General features: G+C 36.9%; 1 protein-coding gene across 1 annotated transcript in view; it reads left to right on the plus strand.

Moving 5' to 3' along the window:
- LOC123515870 (lachesin-like) overlaps positions 1-26461 on the plus strand; it is a 57919-nt gene that overhangs the window by 3798 nt on the left and 27660 nt on the right. Inside the window, exons 2-3 of the mRNA XM_045274757.1 lie at positions 17389-17558; positions 23163-23264. Of these exons, the coding sequence (XP_045130692.1) occupies positions 17389-17558; positions 23163-23264 (272 nt within the window). The remainder of the gene's footprint in view (positions 1-17388; positions 17559-23162; positions 23265-26461) is intronic.

Raw genomic sequence — 26461 nt, forward strand, 5'->3', positions numbered from 1 at the left:
AAGACTGTGGCTATTAATCTTGTGACCTCCATAGACCCTTCCTAATGACAATAAAATGGTCTAATCGTAGTCAAATTTCAAGGTTAAAATGTGTCTCAGTACTGAAGGAATCAAAAGCAGAGTATTTCAGTAAGAGAGAGTTCAAAGCAGTGGAGGTGTAGCTGGAAGTGATTCAGATAGCGTATTATGTTCCGAAACCCGTGTTCTGAAGCAGCTCTCTCGCCATTATTATTTTCCAAGGCCACGGAGATGATTAGCCCGGTTCTCTTGCCCTTCCTTCATCTCTCATTGCGTCTTTCCTTCTTACTTCCTTCGCTAAACCCGTGTCTTCCTTACCTGAACTTCGAAATTAGCCTCCTTCCTTCCTTCCTTCCTTCCTTCCTTCCTTCCTTCCTTCAGTCCTAATTTTCATCCTTTTTTAATTCTCTCTCTCTCTCTCTCTCTCTCTCTCTCTCTCTCTCTCTCTCTCTCTCTCTCTCTCTCTCTCTCTCTCTCTCTCCTGGATTTTCTTCTTCACATTCCGTATTTTCTTATTTTCTTCTTTGTTTACTTTTTCCTTCCTTCTTTCCTTCCTTCCTTCCTTCTCTCCTTCCTTATTCTTTTGTCTTTTCCTTCTTTCCACCTTTCCTTATTTATTTCCTTCTCTTATCCCTTCCTTCTGCTTTACTCTCTCTCTCTCTCTCTCTCTCTCTCTCTCTCTCTCTCTCTCTCTCTCTCTCTCTCTCTCTCTCTCTCTCTCTCTCTCTCTCTCTCTCTCTCTCTCTCTCTCTCTCTCTCTCTCTCTCTCTCTCTCTCTCTCTCTCTCTCTCTCTCTCTCTCTCTTCCTGTCCTTGTTTTCGTCTATCTTTTCCTTTTCTTTCTTCTATGCCTTCCTTCCTATCGTTCATCTGTCATTTTCCTTTCTCTCTCTTTTTCCTCTTGTTTTTCCTTTTCGCTCTCCATCTGTCTTTGTCCGTCTGTCTGTTTGTCTGTTTGTGTTTCCTCCTTTTTTTTTCCTTTGCTTGTCTTTTTATTTTTCTCCTCTTTCGTGGTTCTCCCCCTTTTATCTTTTTTTATTTGTCTTTCTCCTTTCTTTAGTTCATTTCTGTGTTTCCTCTCCTCGTGTGTTTTTAATCTTCCTGTCAGTCTTCCTTTTTCGCTTCTTTTTTTTTTTTTTCCTTTCTTTCTTCTATTTATTCTTTTTCATATTCGGTTTATTTCTTTTCATGTTTTTTTTCATCTTTTCCATTTTTTTTCCTCATTTTGTTTTTCTTTCTTTTTTTTATTTTCTTATTTGTGGTTTTAATTCGTTTTTTTTGTGGTTTCTTTCTTCTTTCATTCGTTCTTCTATTCACTCTTTCGTTCTTTCTTTCTTTGCTTCTCTCTTTTTTTTTTATTCGTTTATTTTGTTTCTTCGCGTAAATTAATTTCATTCTCCTCTTTCTTGCCCTTTTTTTTTCTTTTTTCTCTTTTTTTCTTTTCTTACATTTTAAAGCCAAAGTCAGAACAAATTTTTGACATCTTAATACATCCATCTTACACACACACACACACACACACACACACACACACACACACACACACACACACTCTCTCTCTCTCTCTCTCTCTCTCTCTCTCTCTCTCTCTCTCTCTCTCTCTCTCTCTCTCTCTCTCTCTCCTTCCTTTTCCTTGTAACACTATTTTGCAGTCTTATCTAAATCATTATCTCTCTCTCTCTCTCTCTCTCTCTCTCTCTCTCTCTCTCTCTCTCTCTCTCTCTCTCTCTCTCTCTCTCTCTCTCACAAGTGCTGAAAGTTTTCTCCTTTTTCTCGTTATCTTTATTATTCTGTCCATCTCTGTCAGTTTATGTCCGTCTGTCTGTGTGTTTGTTTGCCAGCCTGTTCCCTCCTCTCTCTCTCTCTCTCTCTCTCTCTCTCTCTCTCTCTCTCTCTCTCTCTCTCTCTCTCTCTCTCTCTCTCTCTCTCTCTCTCTCTCTCTCTCTCTCTCTCTCTCTCTGCGTCTCAATTTCCTAAAGTTTCCCCTTAGACAAAGTTTTGTATAAAATAACCTTTACGAACCGAACCCCGTTTTCTTTTCAACCTCAAGATGAAGAGAGAGAGAGAGAGAGAGAGTGAAGGTTATCAGGAAATCTGGAAGTCTTTTTATTCTATCCATTTATTGACATTTATTTATTTATTTATTTATTTATTTATCTATTTATTTGTTTATTGTATCTGTTTATTTATTTATTTATCTGTTATTCAATTTTTGGATTTTTTTTGGTTAGTTTTCATTTTTTTTTCTTTTTTTATTCCTTTAGAAATTTGTTTTTCTGTTTATTTGTATCTTTTTATTTATTCATTTATCTATTTTTCCTTTTTTTTTAACTTAGCTGGCTTTCAAATTTTTTTCAACTATTTTTTAAGTTTTTTTTCCGTTTATTTGTCTATTTTTTTCTTTTTATTTATTAATTTATCTATTTTTCTTGGCTGGTTTTCATATTAAGAGATTTTTTTTTTCATCTTTTTTCAACGCTTTTGAAATTATTATTCTATTTATTTGTCTATTTTTTTCTTTATTTATTTTTTCCTTTTTTTATTTCATATTAATTTTTGCTCAACTATTTTTTACCCTTTAGAAATTTTTGTTATTTTATTTATTTATTTGTCAATTTTTTCTTTTTCTTTATTTATCTATTTTTCCTTTTTTTTCGAAATTCTTGGATGGTTTTCATATTAAGAGATTTTTTCAAGTTTTTTTTTTCCCCTTTAGAAATTTTAGAACTTTGATTTATTATTTTTTGTTATAATCTTTTGAGCTTTATATCAATGTGGGCTTTTTAATCTTTTTTTTTATTTTTATTGAGGGATTTTAAAACTACATTGGGTGATTTTTGGAGCTTTTATTTTAATCGGGAAGTTTTAGAAGTTCTATTTGGATTTTTTGAGTTTTTTTTTAATCGGGAAGTTTTAGAAGTTTTATTTGGATATTTTGAACAATTTCTTTTTATTCGAGTAGTTTCAGAAGTTTTATTTGGATTTCTAGAGCTTTATTTTAATCAGGAAGTTTTTGAAGTTTTATTTGGATTTTTTTTAGTTTTTTTTTTAGTCGGGAAGTTTTTGAAGTTTTATTTGGAATTTTTTTAGTTTTTTTTTTAGTCGGGAAGTTTTTGAAGTTTTATTTGGAATTTTTTTAGGTTTTATTTAATCGGGAAGTTTTAGAAGTTTTATTTGGAATTTTTTTAGTTTTTTTAATCGGGAAGTTTTAGAAGTCTTATTTGGATATTTTTGAGTTTTTTTTTTTTTTTTTTTATCGGGAAGTTTTAGAAGTCTTGGAGTTTTTGAGTTTTTTTTTTTAATCGGGAATTTTTAGAAGCCTTTTTCCGATTTTTTTTAGCTTTTTTAATAGGCAAGTTTTAGAAGTTTGATTTTGAGATGTTCGAACTGTTATTGGAGAATTTCAGAACTTTTTTAGGGGAATTTTAGAAGTTGCTATCAAATTTCTTTAGATTTTCATTGTGGACTAAAACTTTTTCATTGCAGACATTTGGAACTTTTTTTATCAGGAAATGTCACAACTTTCTTATATTAGAAGAGTCTAGAACTTTTTATAATGGAGCTTAAGAACTATTTATTGGCGTGTTTTGGCTCTTAATCTCATCGTCAATTATTTATATTCATTCTGGTTATTATTAGGTGATTTTATACAGCTTCAGAAACATTTGTTGGGATTAGAATAGTGAAGACTGTGGCCATTACTCTTCTGACCTCCATAGACCCTTCCTAATGTCAATAAAATGGTCTAATCGTGCACAAATCTCAATCTAAAAATGCATCCCAGCACTGAACAGGTTGAGATAGTGAAGACTGTGGCCATTACTCTTCTGACCTCATAGACCCTTACTAATGTCAATAAAATGGTCTAATCGTGCACAAATTTCAATCTAAAAAATGTGCCCCAATACTGAAGGGGTTAAAATAGAGAAGACTGTGGCCATTACTCTTCTGACCTCCTTCCTAATGTCAATAAAATGGTCTAATCGTGCACAAATTTCAATCTAAAATATGTGCCCCAGTACTGAAGGAGTTAAAATAGAGAAGACTGTGGCCATTACTCTTCTGACCTCCATAGACCCTTCCTAATGTCAATAAAATGGTCTAATCGTGCACAAATCTCAATCTAAAAAATGTGCCCCAATACTGAAGGGGTTAAAATAGTGAAGACTGTGGCCATTACTCTTCTGACCTCCATAGACCCTTCCTAATGTCAATAAAATGGTCTAATCGTGCACAAATCTCAGTCTAAAAATGCATCCCAGCACTGAACGGGTTGAGATAGTGAAGACTGTGGCCATTACTCTTCTGACCTCCATAGACCCTTCCTAATGTCAATAAAATCGTTTAATCACACACCAAACTCAAGGTAAAAATGCGTGTCAGTACTGAAGGGCTTAATCTCATTAGTACCAGGACACGCTTTCATATTCATTCTGGTTAGTATTTGGTGTTTTTGCCCAGCTACGGAAACTTATGTGGGGATTTGAAATAGTAAAGACTTTAGCCATTAATCTTCTGACCTCCATAGACCTTTCTTAATGCAAATAAAATCGTCTAATGATGCCCAAAACTCAAGGTGAAAATGTGGTACAGTGGAACCATGCGTGCTTTGGGGTCCGAGGGGTCTCCAAGCGCACGGGTTCGAATTCTGTCCGAGTGTAGGTTGGGCTTCCTCACTCACTCGGGGCAACGGTTTCTAGCGGGTGGGCTTTGAGATAGGAGGTACCACAAAAGTATCCCATTTAGCCCAGAAATTCCCGTGAAAAGCCCACATGGTATAAATAATAAAGAAAAAAATAAATGTGACTTGTGCACTTCTAATGGGGGAATTGAAACTCTTTAAAAAACTTTCTATGGGAACTTTTTAAGGTAGATTTTTATAAACTGACATTTTTCGTCCATTATTTTAAAGCTCAGAATTTTTAAGGCCAAGTTTTATTTATTTTATTAAATTTTTTACATTTTTTTATTATTTTATTTATTTGTTATTTTTTTTGGGGGGGTATGAGTGAGTTTTCTTATTTTTTTTGTCATTTGTTTTATTGCATTTTCTCTTTTAAATCTCCGTCCGTCTCTCTCTCTCTCTCTCTCTCTCTCTCTCTCTCTCTCTCTCTCTCTCTCTCTCTCTCTCTCTCTCTCTCTCTCTCTCTCTCTCTCTCTCTCTCTCTCTCTCTCTCTCTCTCTCTCTCTCTCTCTCTCTCTCTCTCTCTCTCTCTCTCTCTCTCTCTCTCTCTCTCTCTCTCTCTCTCTCTCTCTCTCTCTCTCTCTCTCTCTCTCTCTCTCTCTCTCTCTCTCTCTCTCTCTCTCTCTCTCTCTCTCTCTCTCTCTCTCTTAAAAGAATATTTCTCAAGTCCTCAGAGATAATTAACTCGCGGGTTCTTAGGAGCGTTTCTTCAGTTAATAATATAAGAAACCTTGTTAATCTGTCACTGGAACCGTAAAAAAACCCACGTGAAAAATGCGCGTCACTTCAATTAGAGGCACAGAAAATAGTGAAGGTTTGGCACAGTGTTACAAAATATGGTGCAGAATGAAGAGAATTGCCATTTCTCTTCCTTCTGTATCCATCTCACGTGATATGAAGGTAAATTCAACACGAAAAAGAAAACGTTACAAAAATATGATACGAAGAGTGGCACAGAAAATAATGAAGGTGCAGCGCAGTGTTACAAAATATGGTACAGAATGAAGCGATTTGTCATTTCTCTTTCTTATGTATCCATTTAGCGTAATACGAAGCCGAATTCAACACGTAAAGAGAGAGAGAATCAGAATCAGAGAAGCGACAGAAACTACATATAATTATTTCTCCATTTTTTTTATTTCTCTTTTTTTTCACATTGAGTTAAATCGGAAAGTGTAATCAGTCATTTTTTTTTTTTCTATCTCGTGTGTAGAGTGATGAGGCGTTTAATTTGATTGAATTCTTGCTGCATTGCCTTTTGATATTCTGAGAGAGAGAGAGAGAGAGAGAGAGAGAGAGAGAGAGAGAGAGAGAGAGAGAACTTAACTATTTATGTATTTAATTTTGTACATTAATATTATGTTGATTTCTTTGTCATCGCTGGAGTGGACATGCTCAGATCCCGATACTTTTAATGATATTTCTCTGCTAACTTCCCTATCTATCTATTTATCTATCTGTCTGCCTGTCCTTTTGCTTGCCCTTCTGTGTCTATTCAATTATCTATCTATTTACCTGTTTATCATTCAGTCTCTCCATCTCTCTATCTGTCTGCTTGTCTGTCTATCTATTTATTTATCTATCTGTCTCTGCTTGTCTCTATTTATTCAACCATCTATATCTGTTTACCTGTCTATTCTGTCTCCATCCCTCTTTCTATCTCTATCTATTTGTCTATCTATATCTATTTATTTTCTCTATTAGTGTGTCTCTCCTTTCATCTGTTTGTCTATCAGTCTATTTTCTATCTATCTATCTATATATCCCATCTATACGTTTCCTTGTTTGTTTTTTGTATGTATGTATCTATCTATATATATAAATCTTCCTTTTTTTCTTTCTTTTTCTATCTTTCTTTCTGTCTTTGCCTTTCACTTTATCGATCTGTCTAGCTATCTATCCATCAATCTGTTTGTCTTTTTCAATTTGTAGGTCTATTTACTTATCTGGCCATCTATCTTCCTTTCTTTTTCTTGTTTTTATGTCTATCTATCTATCTATCTATCTTCTTTTCTTTCTGTTTATCTATGTAACTCTATTTTTTATCAACTTGTCTGTTTGTTTATCTATCTTTCTATCTATCTATCTTTTATATCTATGTTCTTTATTAATTTATCAGTCTGTGTTACTTTTGTTTTGTATATTCATCAGCTTGTGTTTCGATGGCTGTATTCACTTGATTTGATAGCCACATTTCTCGCCCCCCCCCCTCCGTCCCTCTCTTCGGACATGGATCTGGCTATGCATTTATACATCTGTCCATTTTTATGTAATTATATCCATTTCGTTCATTTATTTGCATTGTATTTCTCTTCCATTTTTAACCTATATTCATTCCTCTCAGCATTATCCATTTGTCCATTAATGCATACACTTTCCTATAGACTCTAGTTGTTGTTGTTGTTGTTGTTGAGTTAAGGTCTAGAAAGGATATGCAAGAATACATCGCTCCCTCACAGCGACAGTTTTCAAGGGCTACAGAGATGAATTTGACCTTGATTTTAAGGTTACAGGTGACTCGGACTGCTCCTGAGTCGGGCTTTTGCAACGGCCACTCCTGCAAAGAAAAGGAGAAAAAACGACAAACGGAAAACTATCATCAAAATTCACCTTATTGAATCACACATCTAGCACGCCACTTTCTCTCCAGGAATTCCTTCACGGCTTCAATCATCCTGTCATTTTGTGTCTCCTTGGATTCCACATATGTTTCTGGCGTTGATGATAAAGAATTCTTGTTAATCTGTCACTTGAACCGTGCAAACACCCTTAAAAACCATCGTAACATTAACCAGAGCCTCTTGAATTAATGGAGGTACAGCGTAGAGGCGTTTCATAATACGGGCCTTTATAGATAAGTGGAAATACGTAAGTTTATTTCATACAGGGCCTGTCCACGTGTAGGACTGATGAATTCTTGCTGCTTCCTTGCTTTCCTTGTTTTTCCTTTGTTCCTTTGCTCTTATCTTTCTATCTCATCCTTTATTGTTGCTGCATTAATTCGCTTGGTTTTCCTCATTTTTTTCCTTTTCTTTCATGCTTTCCTTTTCTCTTTTTTTATAGGTGTGAATAGTTACATGAAATAAGGAATGAATGAAGCAAGTTACGTCTATCTATTCGTCTTAGTTCATTACTCTATTTTCCTATTATTTATTTCTCCTGGTAGGTTTATTTCATTGAGGGCCTGTCACGTATAGGACTGATGGGTTCTTGCTGTTTATCTGCTTCCCTTATTTTTCCTTTGTTCTTTTGCCCTTGTCTTTCTATCTCATCCTTTATTGTTGCTGCATTAATTCGCTTGGTTTTCCTCGTCTCTTCACAATTCTTCTTATATTTCACATGAATAGAGTTTAAGAGAGTTAGTGTACAGAATGAATGAGACATACTATCTAGTGTTTTTCTAGTTACATTAATCTCTCTCCATAATTCTTCTTATATTTCACATGGATGGAGTTTAAGAGAGTTAGTATACAGAATAAGTGAGACATACTAAATACTACTTATCTATTGTTTGACTGTATCTATCAACGATCTATTTTTCTTATAAGTTACATTAATCTCTTTCCATAATTCTTCTTATATTTCACATGGATAGAGTTTAAGAGAGTTAGTATACAGAATAAGTGAGACATACTAAATACTAGTTATCTATTGTTCAACTGTATCTATCAACTATCAATTATTATTGGAAGTTTTATCCCTCCCTCCCTCCCTCCCTCCCTCTCTTCTCTCCTCCTCTCCCCCGGCTCCTCATCTTCGGTTTCTTTGTGATGTGCAATTAGAGTTTGAAAAGTGCCCGAGTGTTGAGGATTAGTGAAGCAATTTGACTCTTTTTCCTCCCCACCCCAGTGTTGAAAATTGAAAGAAAGAGTGAAGTAATTCCTCATAAGCATAATGAAAGAATGTAATTACGCCGCCAGCAATAAAGGAGGTTTTGGGTTGGGAATGAAATAAGAATGTGAATAAATAAATAGATGCAATAGAACCAAGTGTGTCTTTTCTATTTATTTAGATAGTGTTTTGTTATTACTTTTGTATATATTTTTCTATGGTTGTGAGTGTTTTGTTGTTGTTGTGGTTGTTGTGGTGGTTGTTGTTGTTGTTTGTTGTTGTTATTCTTATTGTTATTAGTAGTAAGAAATAAGATCAACAACAACAACAACAACAACAACTACTACTACTACTACTACTACTACTACTACTACTACTACTACTACTACTACTACTACTACTACTACTACTACTACCACCACCACCTACCACTGCCACCACCACCACCACCACCACTACACCTAATTAATAGACTAATAATACATGACAAAGTGACCGAAACGAGAGAGACCTAACATAGTGACAGACAGACAGACAGACAGACAGACAGACAGACAGACAGACGGACAGACAGACGGGTAAGCTCAGTAAAGGAGGAGCAAATGTTATAGCAGAGATAAGAACACAAAGGAACACAAAAGAGAGGAGGAACAAGCACAATGTACAGCAGCAGACGTGTTGTCCCTAACGAGACTACTTGTGATAAGATGTGCATTTCATTTCACGTGCATTGTGTGTGTGTGTGTGTGTGTGTGTGTGTGTGTGTGTGTGTGTGTGTGTGTGTGAGATAGCACGGTAAATTTCATGCAAAGAGGAGGAACAACAACAACAATAAGAAAAATAAATGAAAGAAAACAACAGCAGCAACAACAACAACAACAACAACAACAAAAACAATAAGAAAAATATAAATAGACAACAACAACAACAACAGTACTCATTTAACCACACAACATATACCACCTACAACAACAACAACAACAACAACAACAACAACAACAGTACTGACTTAATCACACAACATACAATACTCACAATGGTAACGCTCGTGTCCTTGCTTAATGAATGCCGTTCGTGAGGGAGAACATCTGTGCATTAGCGAGGCTGGGACAGTGTGACAGTCGCTTTTCCCCGGGAGTGACTTTGAGACCCTTGAATGCACTCTCCAGATCTGTATATTAACGTGACTTGTACTGGGTGACGGTCGTTTTTCCCCGGGAGTGACTCTGAGATCCTTGAATGCACCACCCACATCTGTATATTAACGTGACTTGTAATGGGTGACGGTCGCTTTCCCCCGGCAGAAGTTTGGGCCCTTTAAACACATCCGCTCCGCTATTACGTGAGTCGACCCCTGCCTTACACTGGTCCTGTTGTCCCCTTGCTCGGCTCAATGTTATTAAAGGGACAAAACAGTGGCGGGGAGTTTAAATGCCCGTGAAATTTGCCTCCGTTGTTGTGATAGTGGTGGTGGTTGTTGCTGTTGTTGGTGTTGTTGTTGTGGTGGTGGTGGTAGTGTTAAGAGTAGAAAAGAAAAGGAAAAGAGGAAATATGGAGGAAGAGGAGGAGGAGGAGGAAGAAGATAAGGAGTAGTGTAGGGAGTAGTAGGAGTAGGAGGAGGAGGAGGAGGAGGAGGAGGAGGAGGAGGAGGAGGAGGAGGAGGAGGAGGAGGAGGAGGAGCAGGGAGAATACAAAAGAAAGAGCAAGAAGTTTTCCATTCCAAAATAACACTTTGAGATTTCATTTTCTACGATGCTTGCATACTGAAACACACACACACACACACACACACACACACACACACACACACACACACACACACACACACACTCTCACTCTTTCCCTCCTTACTCCCTCCTCCATCTTCTCTTTCATCCTTCTCCCTCATCCATCTTATCCTCCTCCTCCTCCTCCTCCTCCTCCTCCTCCTCCTCCTCCTCCATCATTTCTTCTCTTCTCTCTCTCTCCATCCTCTCCCCATCTCTCTCCACTCTCTCTCCTCTCTCTCTCTCTCTCTCTCTCTCTCTCTCTCTCTCTCTCTCTCTCTCTCTCTCTCTCTCTCTCTCTCTCTCTCTCTCTCTCTCTCTCTCCATGTCAGTAGAGCTACACGTGCCACCGCAGACCTCCACAGACCTGAGGACACAATATAACTCCAACATGGTCTTACAGTTCCACCATAAGGCAGTCATCCTTGCTCCAGCTGACAAACCCCCGGGACTTTGCTCGATTCCCTTGTCGTGTCTGTAAAATATGACGTTAGTAATATTGGAGCGGTAATACGTGGCAGTTTTTAATGGTGCTGTTGTGTTATAAGGGTGTAAACTCGTGAAGTGGGGAAGGTTGTAAGGGTTTGTTAGCGGGTTGGTATGAAAAATTGCGTTTTAAATTCGATTTGTGAAGAGGATAGGAGAAAAATGTGTAAAAAGTAGTAGTAGTAGTAGTAGTAGTAGTAGTAGTAGTAGTAGTAGAAACTTTTCAGTGGCACACAATAGAAAAGACTCAGTAATCAGATTGTTGAAGCCAAGAGAGACCTTTAAGAAGAGAAAAGTAGACAGTGTGTGGGCGGGACAGGACGGAGCGGGAGGGCTGGGCAGGGCAGGGCGGAGCAGGGCAGGACAGGGCGGGGTAAGCTGGACTGAGAGAGACGTAGCAGATCTCTTTAGTATACATGAGTGGCGAGTGTAGGCTTAGTAGCTTATTGGGTTACCTCTTATTCTCTCGCAGCGTGTGGAAATAATGGAGTAAAAAGGAAGATTTGTTTTAGCTGTATGAGATTGTAGGGCCTCTCTCTCTCTCTCTCTCTCTCTCTCTCTTTCTCTTCTCTTTCTCTCAACACCTCTACTCTACGAACACGGACAAAAGATCAGGATTATTACGCCTAAGGTCCCTGCAACCTTTTCTTTTATTCTGGGTGTGTGTGTGTGTGTGTGTGTGTGTGTGTGTGTGAAGCTATGGGGATGTGATTTATTGGGTTTAGTATGGAAAAGTTCGAATATTTGTTGCAGTTCATGTGTTTTTTTTTTTGTGTGAAATAATAAAATAGTTTAGTGAAATAGGGCATTTTTATTTTAACTGCTACTGTTACCACCACCACCACCACCACCACCACCACCACCACCACCACCACCACCACCACCACCACCACCACCACCACCACCACTATCACCATCACTACCATCATCATTACGTCATTACTACTACTACTAATAATAATACCATTACCACTACCATCACCACTACTACTACTACTACTATTACCACTACTACTACTACTACTACTACTACTACTACTACTACCACCACCCCCACCCCCACCACCACCACCACCACCACCACCACTACTTTTACATATATATTTTTCCCTTCCTTCCAATCTTCCTTTACCGTCACCTTACTTCCCTGCAGGTAAATCTTGCTCTTCCGCTCTCTCTCTCTCTCTCTCTCTCTCTCTCTCTCTCTCTCTCTCTCTCTCTCTCTCTCTCTCTCTCTCTCTCTCTCTCTCTCTCTCTCTCTCTCTCTCTCTCTCTCTCTCTCTCTCTCTCTCTATTCAACACCACGCCCCTCCCACCTTCTTCCTCTCCCTCCCTCCTCCTCCCTCCCTCTTCAGAGTTTGCTTACCGAGAGAGAGAGAGAGAGAGAGAGAGAGAGAGGTCAGCTAAGGTGAAGCAAAGTTATGCTCACTTGAGTCCACTTCGCTAACAGCTTCCTCCTCCTCCTCCTCCTCCTCCTCCTCCTCCTCCTCCTCCTCCTCCTCCTCCTCCTCCTCCTCCTCCTCCTCCTCCTCCTCCTCTCCCTCCCTCTCCTCCTCTCCCTCCCGCCTCCTCTTCTTCTCCCTCTCCTCCTTCCTCTCCCTCTCCTCTCTCTTCTCCTCCTCCCTATCCTCCTCCTCCTCCTCCTCCTCCTCCTCCTCCTCCTCCTCCTCCTCCTCCTCCTCCTCCTCATTTATTTTCTTGTCCTACTTTCCTTCTTCCTCTTTCTTCCTTCTAGTCATTTTCCTTCTCCTCTTCCTTCTCCTCTTCCTCCTCCTCCTCCTCTCTTTCTTCATCCACATTCACTTCTATATCTTCATCTTTTTGTTGTTCCACCACCACCACCTCCTCCTCCTCCTCCTCCTCCTCCTCCTCCTCCTCCTCCTCCTCCTCCGTCACTCTGGAATTCTCCCTTTCTCTCCAGTTTTCCAGGCTATTTCCTCCTCTTTCTCCTCTATCGTCTCTCTTCTCTTCATTCTCTACATCCTTTTCTCCGCCTCTAACTTTCTCTTTCCCTTGTCGAGTTGGATCGCTCTTTCATCCTTAGAACGAAACTCTTTCATTGGTATTTGAACGCTTCTCTTTAACGTATCTCTTACTTTCTTGCTCTTTCCTTCGTTAAGTTTATTGTTTTTGTAATTTTTTTTTTTTTCTTTGTTTTCTTTCATCTTTTTGTTCTTTTTATTACGTGTTGGTCTTTTATTTTAGTTTTTTTCTTTTCTTTTCCTTATTTTTTTTTTCTTTTCTTTGATGTTTGTTCTTTTTTTTTAGTTTTTTGTAGTTTTTATTTTCATTTTTGTTTTTCAGATTTTTTTCTATTTTTTCCCTTTTCTCTATTTTTTTCTTTTCTTTCTATTATTTTTTCTTTTAATTTCATTTTCGTTTTTTTTTTAGATTTTTCTTTTTTTTCTTTTTTTGGTTTTTGAATATTTTTTTTTCTTTTACTAATTTCATTTTTTATTAGTTATTTAGTTTTTATCTTTTCTAGTATTTTTCTCTTTTCTTTTATTTCCCTTATTTTTCTATGCAGGAGGAGAAACCGGCCAAGGGCAAGAAAATATGGAAAAAAAGGCCTACTGGGTTGCCAGTTATCCAAAATCGTTTATCGTTTGTGGTTTTTATTATCATTTATTTTATTTCTTTTCTTTTCTTTTCTTTTTCTTTTATTTTTCTTATCCTTTTTTTTAGTCTTTCTTTTCCCTTTGATTCTTTTCTTCTTTCATTTATTCAGTTATTCAAAATCGTTTATCGTTTGTGGTTTTTATTATCATTTATCTTATTTTTCTTTTCTTTTCTTTTTATTTTATTTCTTTATCCTTTTTTTTTAGTTTTTCTTTTCCTTTGATTCTTTTCTTCATTTCTTTTCTTCTTTTGCTTATTTGGTATTGTTTTTATTGTTATTTTATCTCTTTCCTTCTCTCTTTTCTTTGATATTTTCTTGTTTTTCTGGTTTTCTTACTTTTTCTTATTTTTTCTTTTTTTTTTGTTCTTTTCTTTAAGTTAATTGGTTTGATTCTGTCGTCTTTTCATTTTTTTTATTTTCTCGACTATTTTTTTTCGTTTTTCTTATTTTTCTCTTTTCTAGTTTTCTCTTTTCTTTTCCTTATTTGGTTTGATTTTTTGTCTTTTCCTTCTTTTCTTTAATATTTTTTTTAGATTTTCTCGACTTTTTTTTTGTTTTTCATTTTTTTTTTTCTTTTCTAGTTTTCTTTTCTTTTTTTTTTTCTTTTCCTTTTGTCTTTCCTTCTTTGATGTTTTTCTTCTTTTTCGATTTTTCTGCACTATTTTCTTTCTTTTTCTTTTTATTCTTATCTTTTGTCTTTTCTATTTCTTTTCTTTTACTTTTTTTCCTTTGATATTTTTTATTTTTTATATTTTCATTTTTTTCGTTTTATATTTTTCTTTCCAATTTTTTTCTTTTCATTTATTTACTTGTTTATTATCGTTTTTATTGTTATTTATCTCTTTTTCCTTCTTTTATTTCAGTTTTCTTCTTTTTCTCATTTTTTCTGATTATCTTTTCTTTTCCTTTGTTTTTCTCTCTCTAACCTTATTTTCTTTAATTTTTCTCTTTTTCTATTTTCCACCTTCAGATTTACACCATTTTCCTTCTTTTTTTTTCTCATTTTCTCTTTCCTTCTTTGTTTTATTGTTTTTACTTGATTTTCTGTTTTTTTTTTCATCTTTTACTATTTTCATTTTCTTATTCTTTCTTTCGTTTTCCCTCTTCCCTTCTTTAACTAACTCATTTTTTTTTATTTTCTCTTATTCTTGATTTTTATTGTTTTTTTTTTCTTGATTTTCCGTCTTTCCTGCTTTTACTATGTTGATTTTTCTTCCTTTTCTTCTCATTTCTGTTCTTTTCCCAGCTAATTTTTTTCTTGTGTTTTTCTTTTCTATTTTTGTTTTCTTGATTTGTTTACTTGAGTTGATTTGTTTTTGCTTTATTTTCTTTATTTTTTTTATTTCTTTACTATTTTTTTTATTTTCGTTCAATTTTCATTTTTTTTCTGTTTGTAGTTTAATTAAAAAAATTTTCTTACTTTTTTATTCTTTCATATAATTGTTTTCCATTTTTTGCTTACAAGACCGGTTAGTGGTTTCTCTCTCTCTCTCTCTCTCTCTCTCTCTCTCTCTCTCTCTCTCTCTCTCTCTCTCTCTCTCTCTCTCTCTCTCTTTTTATCCATTAAGGTTTTATGTATTTTTAAACTCCCCATTTTTTCTCTCGTTTATTTATTTTTTTTTTTTTTTTTTTTGCTTTTCTCCTTCGTTCGAATTTCCCAACAGGAGGAATTCTATTAGTTTCTTTCCTCTTTCGTGTTTCGTAACGTTATCATGATGTCTCACTCTTTCCAGCGTTATTTTCTCTCTTTTTCTTATTCTCTTTCTCTTCCTCTCGTTTTGTATTCTTAATAGAACAAGTGTTATCTTCATTTTAACGTTTCTTCTTATTTTCCTCCTTTGTCTTCCGTTTGCATTCAGAATGGAAGGAGTGGTTTCTTGTTTTTCTCTCTTCTTTCTTCTTCTTGTTCTTCTTTCTCTTCTTCTTGTTCTTCGTTCTCTTCTTATTTTTTCTCTTCTTTTGTTGTTGTTGTTGTTGTTGTTGTTATTGTCATTGGTGCTAGTGGTAGTAGTAGTAGTAGTAGTAGTAGTAGTAGTAGTAGTAGTAGTAGTAGTAGTACTAGTAGACATCATCAGTATCAACATCATCATCATCTTGTTCTTGTTCTTGTTCTTGTTCTTCTTGTTCTTATTCTTCTTTTTCTTCTTCAGTTCTAATCCACACACACACACACACACACACACACACACACACACACACACACACACACACACACACACACACACACACACACACACACACACACACACACACACACACACACACACACACACACACACACACATCGACCTCCTTACTTTCACTGCTGGACAAAATGTTCTCCTCCAGTACTCATAACTTTCCAGACATTACTTTTGTGGCAAGTTGTAAATATTTCCGTGGGTTCAAAAAGGAAAAAATTAACCTGTCTTTTTTTCCTCTCCTCTGTCTAACCATTTTTCCAGTGCTCGGAGGTTACGGAATGGCTGCCACATCAAAAAAAGATTGTGACAGAGCCCTAAGATGAATAATTACTTGGAATCATTAATTTATCTCCTCTTGACGGCTAAAGGGAAGTCAAATATTCACTCTACGTATCCATTTGAAATTATTATTCCTTAGATAAAAAAAAGAGTGTGTTTTTAAAGTGGATATCTATACACAAAGGTGTTAATCAATACTATTTCAACCTTAGCCTTTTCAGTACTGGGTCACATTTTCACCTTGAGTTTTGTGTACCATTTTGTTGACATTAGGAAGGGTCTATGGAGGTGAGAAGATTAATGGTCACAGTCTTCAGTATTTTAACTCCTTCAGTACTGGGACACATTTTTACCTTAAGTTTTTGTGTAAGATTAGACCATTTTATTAACATTAGGAAGATTAATGGCCACAGTCGTCACTATTTTAACTCCTTCAGTACTGGGACACATTTTTACCTTAAGTTTTTGTGTAAGATTAGACCATTTTATTGACATTAGGAAGGATCTATGAAGGTGAGAAGATTAATGGCCACAGTCTTCACTATTTTAACCCGCCACATGAGTTTCTGAAGCTGTATCAAGTCACCAAATAGTAAGCAGAATAAATAAGGAACTGTCATAGTACTGAAAGGGTTGAGTCAGTGGAGTTATACGTTTATATCCATGCTACATTCATTCATCGTGTTGGTGCTTGCTGACCTTGTTACACTGCCTTTGTTCCACTTTTGTTGTGAATTGTTCTGCTTTCATGAACTCTCTTGGTTTGTTGCTTTCAACCCTTTCAATACCAAGACACATTTTTACTTTGATTTTATTGGTCACACGAATTTTGACATTTCGCATGATAAAAAGAAAAAAATTGATAGCAGAATGAATAAATGAATGAGGGATGCAAATTTTATAACTATTACAAAGCTCTTTAAAAACTAGTTACTGTAATTCTAAAGGAAGAGAGAGGCAGAATTAAATACGAACATACAGATAAATCATAACCCTATTTCTAATGTAACTAGTAAACAAACCTTTTAACCCCTTCAGTACCATGACAAGTTTCCATATTCATTCTGCTGAACATTTGGTGGTTTTATACAGCCTCAGAAACTTATGTGGGGGATTGAAATAGTGAAGACTGTGGCCATTAATTTTCTGACCTCCATTGACTCTTCCTAATGGCAATAAAATGGTCAAATCGTACACAAATCTCAAAGTAAAAATATGTCCCAGTACTGAAGGGGTTAATATAGTGAAGACTGTGGCCATTAACATTCTGACCTCCATAGACCCTTCCTAATGGCAATAAAATGGTCAAATCGTACACAAATCTGAAAGTAAAAATGTGTCCCAGTACTTAAAGGGTTAAAACTAATTCTATAAGTGAACACGACAAAATTAACATTCATTCTATTACATATAAAAAGAAAAAAAAAACTTAGACAAACAAACTACTTTTTCTTCACTCAGGTAAGTTCAAAATCAACACAAGCAGGACTTTATGTAAACTTGACCTTTATCTCACTTGAAGGAGCGGCGGGAGGCTGGCGGCACGGCGGAGGGGGCGAGGACAGGAGTACCAACCCTCGCAGACACCCATGGCGAGTCCCCCCCAGCCAGCAAAACAACACGGCCGTCACTGCACAGGTTGGCGGCACTGCAAGGATCCGCTGCTATACTCACTTCCTGGCTGACGAAATGGTAAGGGTTATTTTTATTGGTGGTGGTGGTGGTGGTGGTGGTGGTGGTGGTGGTGAGTGCTTGTTATTAATCTTATTGTTATTCTTGTTGCTGTTATTTGTTTATTTATTTGTTTGTTATTGTTGTTATTTTCTAGTTTTTTTTTTTTGTTTATTTATTTTTTTGTAAGTGGTGGTGGTGGTGGTGGTGGTGAGTGCTTGTTATTAATCTTATTGTTATTCTTGTTGCTGTTATTTGTTTATGTATTTATTTGTTATTGTTATTTTCTAGTTTTTTTTTATTTATTTTTTGTAAGTGGTGGTGGTGGTGGTGGTGGTGAGTGCTTGTTCTTAATCTTATTGTTATTCTTGTTGCTGTAATTTATTTATTTATTTATTTGTTATTGTTATTTGTGATTCCTTTATGACGCCTTTTCTTTTTTTGTTGTAGTTGTCCTTAGTAGTGGTGGTGGTGGTGGTGGTCTGGTGTGTGTTTGCTATTACTCCTATTGTTATTCTTGTTATTTATTTACTTGCTGTTGTTATTATTATTTTCAACTGTTTTTTTATTATGGCTTCTCTTTTTTTTTTTTTTGTTGTAATTGTCTTTAGTGAGTTTTTTTTTCTCGTATTGTAATGACGTAATGGTTTCTCAGTCTCCTTTGTATTAATATTGCAGCTTTTTTTGTCATTATTACTAACGGTACTTCCTAGTAAGCTTACGCCATTACAGGTATCTACAACGATGAATCTTTCCTATCTCGTTATATCCTAGTAAGCTTACGAATCTGGCTCCTATTCTCATTATTTCCTAGTAAGCTTACGTCACTACAGGTATTAATTACGAATCTGGCTCCTATTCTCATTATTTCCTAGTAAGCTTATGTCACTACAGGTATTTACTACTAGTCTCTCTCATATTCTCATTATTTCCTAGTAAGCTTACGTCACTACAAGTATTTACGATGAATCTCTTTCCTATCTCGTTATTTCCTAGTAAGCTTACGTCACTACAGGTATTTACTACGGTCCCTCTCCTATCATCGTTATTTCCTAGTCAGCTTACGTCACTATAGGTCTTTACTACGAGACTTGCTCCTATCCTATACTTACCCTCAGGTTCCTTGTGCACGTAGGGCCCAGCAAGGACAGGAAGTAACGCGTCAGTACTGCGTTATGTTAATTTCAAGAAAACATGCTGTAAAAATGTCTTAAAGTGGCAGATGCTTCAGCCAGACTTGCTAATCAGACTGCCAGTGTTGCGTCAATAGGGAGCTTTAGTGCTTTCACTGCCAACTGGTGTTTCCTTTCCTAATTACAATCACAAACATCCTCGACCCCTTCAAGACTGGGACACATTTTTGCCTCGAGTTTTGTCCATGATTAGACCATTTTATTGATATTAGCAAGGGTTTATGGCAGTCACAAGATTAACTCCTTCAGTACTGGGACACATTTTTACCTAGAGTTTTGTGTACGATTAGACCATTTTATTGACATTTGTAAGGGTCTGTGAAGATGAGAAGATTGATGGCCACAGTCTTCACTATTTTAATCCCCCACATAAGTTTCTGAAGCTGTATAAAATCACCAAATAGCAACCAGAATCAATATGCAAACGTGTCATGGGACTGAAGATGTTAATTATTCTACAGCCGCAACCAGTCTACATCTACTCCTTTTTCACTCATAACTTTCCCGCATATTGTGGTGATAATTGTCTCGTGTCAAAGTGAAAGAGTTCAAACATTCAATACACAGGACAGGAATGATGGGTGTAAAGTTGGTATGTTTAACTGCCTTCAGTACCATGACTTGTTTCCATATTCATTGTGCTTACTGTTTGGTGATTTCATACAGCTTCAGAAACATGTGGGGGATTAAAATAGTGAAAACTGTGGCCATTAATCTTTTGACCTCCATAGACCCTTCCTAATGTCAATAAAATGGTCTAATCGTACACAAATCCCAAGGTAAAAATTGTGTCGCAATACTGAAGGAGTTAAAATAGTGAAGACTGTAGCCATTAATCTTCAGACCTCCATAGACCCTTCCTAATGTCAATAAAACGGTCTAATCGTATACAAATCTCAAGGTAAATATGTGTCCCAGTACTGAAGGAGTTGAAATAGTGAAGACTGTAGCCATTAATCTTCTGACCTCAATAGACCCTTCCTAATGTCAATAAAGTGGTCTAATCGTACACAAATCTCAAGGTAAAAATATGTCCCAGTATTAAAGAGGTTAATGTTAAGACAACTACGTGCGTCATTAGCTTCACTGCACCTCTCATTTTTCGTGCGTGTGTGTATTGGTATTAATGGAGGCAGGATCTGGAGTGACGGGTTTGAAGGTTAAAGGGAAGACTGGGCTGGGATGGATGGACACTAATGAAGAGCGTCAGATGCAAGTGGGATGTTTGTGCAGCGAGGCAGTGGCAGTGCTGTTCCCCGGCTCTGATTCGTCGTGGGTTACAGAGGACGCGTTACATTGGCTTAAATTAACTATGGAGTGGAACATTTCAGCCTTGTTACATTAGACTGACATTGATAACCAGACTTTTACGTATTTTGATATTCTTAAAAGTATACTTCTTTATTTGAACCAATAGTGATGTAACTTTCACTTTACTTAAAACACGCATATTTTGATCAGTAAAACCAACTCTGAATGTAAATATCTACAAAATAAGTATATAAACAGAGAGGTGTAAGGAATACAGGGAAGAAATAGAGGAGAAACTGGAGGAAGAGAAAGATCAGAAGCTAAGAAGTAGGAAGACGATACCAAGAAGAAACGAACAATAAAAAAAAAAATATGACGATGGACAAAATAAACCAAAACACAACATTCAAAAGGCTTTAATTGAAACCACACGAGTTTCCAAGACTATTTATGAGATTCTAGTGACAAAATAACAAGATCTCTTCATTATCAACGACACAAACACTTGAGAACTCTGCTAATTACGTATGACCTTGTAAAACAGTCGTGGTGAGAGTGTGAGAGAGCGAAGTGTTTCAGAATACCTGCCAATGAGTGCGACAGAAGGATGGTGTGATAGATGGACCAGTAGGCGCCAAAACCTTATTAGTGAAGCGAGCAAGAGTCATTTAGTGATGAGGGAAGTGATTAGCGCTCACAACACATCAAAAGGCACCGTGTTGGGAGTCAAGGTAGGATGGAGACGAGAGAGAGAGAGAGAGAGAGAGAGAGAGAGAGAGAGAGAGAGAGAGAGAGAGAGAGAGAGAGAGAGAGAGAGAAAAAAGAGTCTTAGAGAGAGAGAGAGAGAGAGAGAGAGAGAGCTGTTTTTTTCCTGTTTGTTTTTCTTTGCTAATGTGTGTGTGTGTGTGTGTGTGTGTGTGTGTGTGTGTGTGTGTGTGTGTGTGTGTGTGTGTGTGTTTCTTGGTGTTTTTATTTCTCATGTCAACTTTTTTTTTACTGTTCTATTATCGTTATCTCTTTCTCTAGCTTTCTCTTTCTCTTCTCCATTATTTTCCAAAAGTGACGCATCGTTAGTTTGGTTTGCAATGGAGGTGTTGTTTTGTTAAGCGAATTCCTGGTTTGAATGTTGCAATCTCATGTTTTTCTTTGTGTTTTTTTGTGTTATTGATGTTTGTTGTTGTTGGTGGTGTTGTTGTCGTTGTCGTTGTTGTTGTTGTTGTTGTTGTTATTATCATTGTTATTATTGCTGTAATCACTTCTTGTTTACAAAGTATTTATGATTTACCTACGTGTTTTCTTTCTTTTTTTCACATTTTTCTCGAGTAAAGGTGAGAGAGAGAGAGAGAGAGAGAGAGAGAGAGAGAGAGAGAGAGAGAGAGAGAGAGACCTGGATGGCAGAGGCAGACAGAACGAGAACTGACTTAATGACTGACACTGACTGATTGACTGATTGACTGACTGATTGACTGATTGATTTACAGAAACAGGACTTATTAAACATTCAATATTTCTTCCATTTACTTTTTTTTTATCACATTTTCCTTATTCCTCTTTCGTTATTTCTTGTTTTTCTTATATTTTTCTTATTTTTCCTTTTTTATTTTTCTTTCTTCTTTCTCCTTTTTATTCATTTGTGTTTCCTTGTTCCTTTTGTCTGCTTTTTATTACATTATTTCTTATTCCACAGTCTTTTTCTTTTATGTTCCAGAGAGAGAGAGAGAGAGAGAGAGAGAGAGAGGCAGACAGACAGAGAGAAGACAGACAGAGACATATAGCCACACACACACACACACACACACACACACACACACACACACACACACACACACACACACACACACACACACACACAGAGAGAGAGAGAGAGGTATCTTTTCTCATTCATTTATTCTGTCATTTAATCTGGTTCTTGTCATCATTTCCTCCCTTCCTCCCGTCTTTTATTAGCTCTTTCTCTCCCTCTTCCCATCTTTATTACCTTCATTATTATCCTATTCCATCTTTTTTTTTCATTTCTTCCTTCCTTCTTTCATCTTTTGACTTGAATATCAAAGAGGTGTTTTTTTATTATTTCTTTTTGTTTTATTTCATTATTCCCTTCTTTCGTTGTTCTCATTATTATTTCTTTTTTTTTCTTCTCTTCTCTTCTTTATTGCTGCTCTTCTCTGTATTTTCTCCTTTTACTTATTTTTCTTTGCTTTAATTTACTCTTCCTTTCTTTCTTTTTTCTTTATTTTTTTCATTATCTTATTTTTTCTCATATTCTTGTTTTTTTTCTGTCGTGTTTTGTTAAATTTCTTTTGTTTGTATAAGGTGCATAATGAAGTTTCTCTCTCTCTCTCTCTCTCTCTCTCTCTCTCTCTCTCTCTCTCTCTCTCTCTCTCTCTCTCTCTCTCTCTCTCTCTCTCTCTCTCTCTCTCTCTCTCTCTTTCTCTCTTTCTCTTTATCGATTTATTTGTATTTGCTTACTTCTTGTCAATTCATCATGTATCTATCTATTAACTAGTCTATTTACACATATGGCTATCTATAATTTTTTTCTGTCTATCTCTGTCAGTCCTTCTACATATTTATCTATCTGTCTATCAATCATCTGTCTCTCTATCTCTCTATTTATATCTGTCTGTCTATATCCATTCATCCATTTATCCATCAAAGAATCCACTTTTTCCACTTTTTCTCATCTTTCACATTGCTTTTTTTTTTTCCTTCCATCTTCCATCTTCTTCCTTTTTCCATCTTTTCTTACCTTTCACCTTTACTTACCTTCCACCTTCGTTTTTTCACCTTTCCTCATCTTCCATCTTCCCATTTTTTTTTTTTTCCACCTTCCACCTTCTTCCTTATTCCACCTTTCCTCACCTTCTACCTCTCTTTTCCACCTTCCTTTTTCCACCTTTTACTCACCTTCCACCTTCCCTTTTATTCCTCCACCCACCACCTTCTCCTTCCTTATTCCACCTATTTCAGCTTCTGCTTCTCTTTTTCCACCTTTCCTCATCTTCTACCTCCCTTTTTCAACCTTTTCTCACTTCACCTTCCGTATTTTCCTCCACCTTTTACCTTCTACCCTCCCTTTTTTCCTCCACCTCTTACCCTCCACCTTCCCTTTTTTCCTCCACCTTCCACCCTTTCCTTCACCGCGTCTGACTCACCCGCCACTCCGCTCCCTCTCCCCTAGGTAACTTGGATGAAGCGGGACGAAGACCAGCTGCTCACCGTCGGCTCGCAGGTGTATTCTTCCGAGGCCCGGTACTCTGTCTCCCACTCCAGGCATCAGAAGGTGAGCGGTGCGAGGGAAGCTGCTGTGTGTGTGTGTGTGTGTGGGAGTCTGGCTTGTAATCCTGAACTCTTCGCTCTCTCACCATCACTACTTTCCAAAGGCTCTAGTTGAAGATGCTAATGCTTTTAAGGGTGTTTTTATAGTTCTGGTGATTGATTGGCAAGATTTCTGGTTTATTAAAGGAGAAACTATCATGAACACACGGGTAATCGTCTCTGTGGTATTAGAAAATTGTCGTGGTGAGAAAGTAAGACGTTTCTAAATAGGGACGTATGTGGGAGGCGTGTGGGATTGTTGTAAGTCTGTCTACTCAAAAATGGTTCCTGGATTTAAACATATTGTAGCTTATTGATAACGTTGATTGAGTGTGAATTAATACTTGTTTTCTGTTGCTCCACGCACTTATTTACAAGAACAGCTCACGGTTTTCCTCAACATCTGATAACCACGCATTCCCTGGGACACGATTCAGACCGAGACCCAAGAGACATTTTATAGTAGACAGACAATAGTGGTTAGTGGTTGGTAAGATGTGTGGGTGGGATGGTGTGTGTGCGTGTGCGTGTGCGTGAGGTCAAGGAGAGGTGAGGTGTATTCTAAAACGCTCTGCTCTCTCATCTCGGCTGTTTTTCAAGGCCACAGAGATGACTAGCTGGGTTTTCACGACAGTTTCTCCTGTTTATGACATAGAAATCTTGTTTATCTGCCACTAGAACAGTAAAAACATCCTTAAAGATCTCCTGTTCTAATATTTTTTTTAAAGGCCACAGATGATTAGCTGAGTTTTCCCGTTTCTTTGTCCTCTTCATGACGTAGAAATCGTGTTCATCTGTCATTAGAACAGTAAAAACATCGCTAAAAATCCGTTGGTCTCTTGTCATTGCAGTATTTGAAGGCAAGAAATAGTTAGCTGGGTTTTTCATAACTGTTTTATCCGTTAATGATGTAAAAATCTTATTAATTTGCCAGTAGAACCATAAAAAAAACACCCATAAAAACACATGTAACCAACTCCCAGTAGAACATTTTAAAAGTAGTTACAATGCGGAGTAGAAGCTTTTCAGAATAACACGTCCTTGTGCGTCATGACAAAAGATAAACAAACATCCCCAGAGCAGCTGATACGCTTCCTGGCCTGTCAAGTGTCTCGCCTCTCACAGGAACACGAGACTTATAAACACGTGTGAGTGACGAGGCTCGCATCTGTGTCGCGATCCAAGAGACGCAGGGAAGAGATGAAGCATAAAAGGAAGAAGTAAACATGAGAACCGAGAAGGAACAAGAGACAATACAGAATGAACAGGAGAAATAGTAATACGAGAGCGAGCCAAGAGACATCGAGAGGAGATGAAAGATGAAAGGAAGAGGTAAACATGAGAACTAAGGAGGAGCAAGAGAAATATTGATACAGGAGCAAGTTTAAGATGAACAGGAGAAATATTATTGATACAGGAGTGTGTGTGTGTGTGTGTGTGTGTGTGTGTGTGTGTGTGTGTGTGTTGTTCATGAGGAAAGACAATAGGAAAGAGTTATTTTCATCCCTTAATGTGTCCTGAAGTTAAATTTGCTGTGTTGTGAAAAGCAGGAGTCATTATTAATTTCCACCTGATACAGACAGTTGTTCCCGGGTATCTAATGTAGTTTAACCTTTATTTCCTGCTATGGGCGTCTTTTACCATCAAGACGGTAATTTAATCTTTGCCAAGTTATAGGAATACTCAACTCCTTTCTATATTCATTCTCCTTACTATTGAAGGATTTTGTACAGCTTCAGAAACTTTTGTGGGGTGGACAGAAAAGAGTAAGGATAATTTCTAGGACTGAGAACTCCAAGGGCCAGTGGAACCATGCGTGCTTTGGGGTCCGAGGGGTCTCCAAGCGCACGGGTTCGAATCCTGTCCACGGTCCGAGTGTAGGTTGGGCTTCCTCACTCGGGGCAACGGTTTCCTAGCGGGTGGTCTTTGAGTATCCCCTTTAGGCCATAAATTCCCGTGAAAAGCCCACTAGGTAAAAAAGAAAAAAAAAAAAAAAAAGAGCGCTGGTGTGGCTCCCCGGTGCATGGACGACATTGGCCATTATAACACTGACAGACTGATGAATTTCTAGTTTAGTGGTGTGCTTATCAACAATCGGCCATTTTTTGACATAGGCCCTTCTAGCTCTCAACCCTAGAATTGATCTTAGCCAAGTTACAGAAATACTTAAGTCCTTCAGTACCATGAGGCGTTTCTATATTCATTCTTCTTACTATTGGGTGATTTTGTACACCTTCAGAATTTCATGTGGGGTATTAAAACATCGAAGACTCTGGCCATTAATCTTCTGACCTCCATAAACCTTTCCTAATGTAAATAAAATCATCTAATTATACTCAAAACTCATGGTAAAAATACGTGACGGTTGTGAAGAGCTTAAGGCTGATACAAAAACAATAATCCTCTGAAAAACAGTAAGTGGATTTGAGGAAATGTTGAAGGCAGTGAAAAGGTTAAGCATCGCATTATGTATCTCGTATATTTATTTTATACATTCAGTACAAAAGGTCAAGTATTATAGTATATATCTAGTATGTTTATTTAATACATTGGTTAAGTATTATAGTATGCATCTAGTATGTTTATTTAATACATTCAGTACAAAAGGTTTAGTATCACATTATCTATCTCGTATATTTATTCTATACATTCAATACGTGTCTGAGAATTGGTGTGGTGTGTGGTGTGGTTCGTGTGTTATAGTTAAATGCTCTTCCTGTTTGTTTTGTTTTTTATTCCACGGACAGCTGGTAATGGGAAGTGTGTGCGTGTGTGGCTTGTATTGATGTTTCTTCGTCCTCTCATTATTATTGCCATCATGGACTGCTGTGGTTTGATTAATTAAAACTATTAGCAAATTGTCATGTTCTTGATTATACGAATAGAAAATTGTGTACATCTGCAACATACTACTACTACTACTACTACTACTACTACTACTACTACTACTACTACTACTACTACTACAAATACTACTACTACTATAACAAATACTACTACTACTACTACTACTAATACTAATACTAATACTACTTCATACTAACAAGTGGTGTCGAGGCCTGGTGTTGCCGCGGTGGTGGTGACGAGTGTTCCGTGATTATTTCATTAGTGCCTGTCAGTTGAAAGTAACACACCAACCAAACTCTCCAACAGGATGACATT

This window comes from Portunus trituberculatus, chromosome 5 (assembly GCF_017591435.1).
Source record: "Portunus trituberculatus isolate SZX2019 chromosome 5, ASM1759143v1, whole genome shotgun sequence".
NCBI lineage: Eukaryota > Metazoa > Arthropoda > Malacostraca > Decapoda > Portunidae > Portunus > Portunus trituberculatus.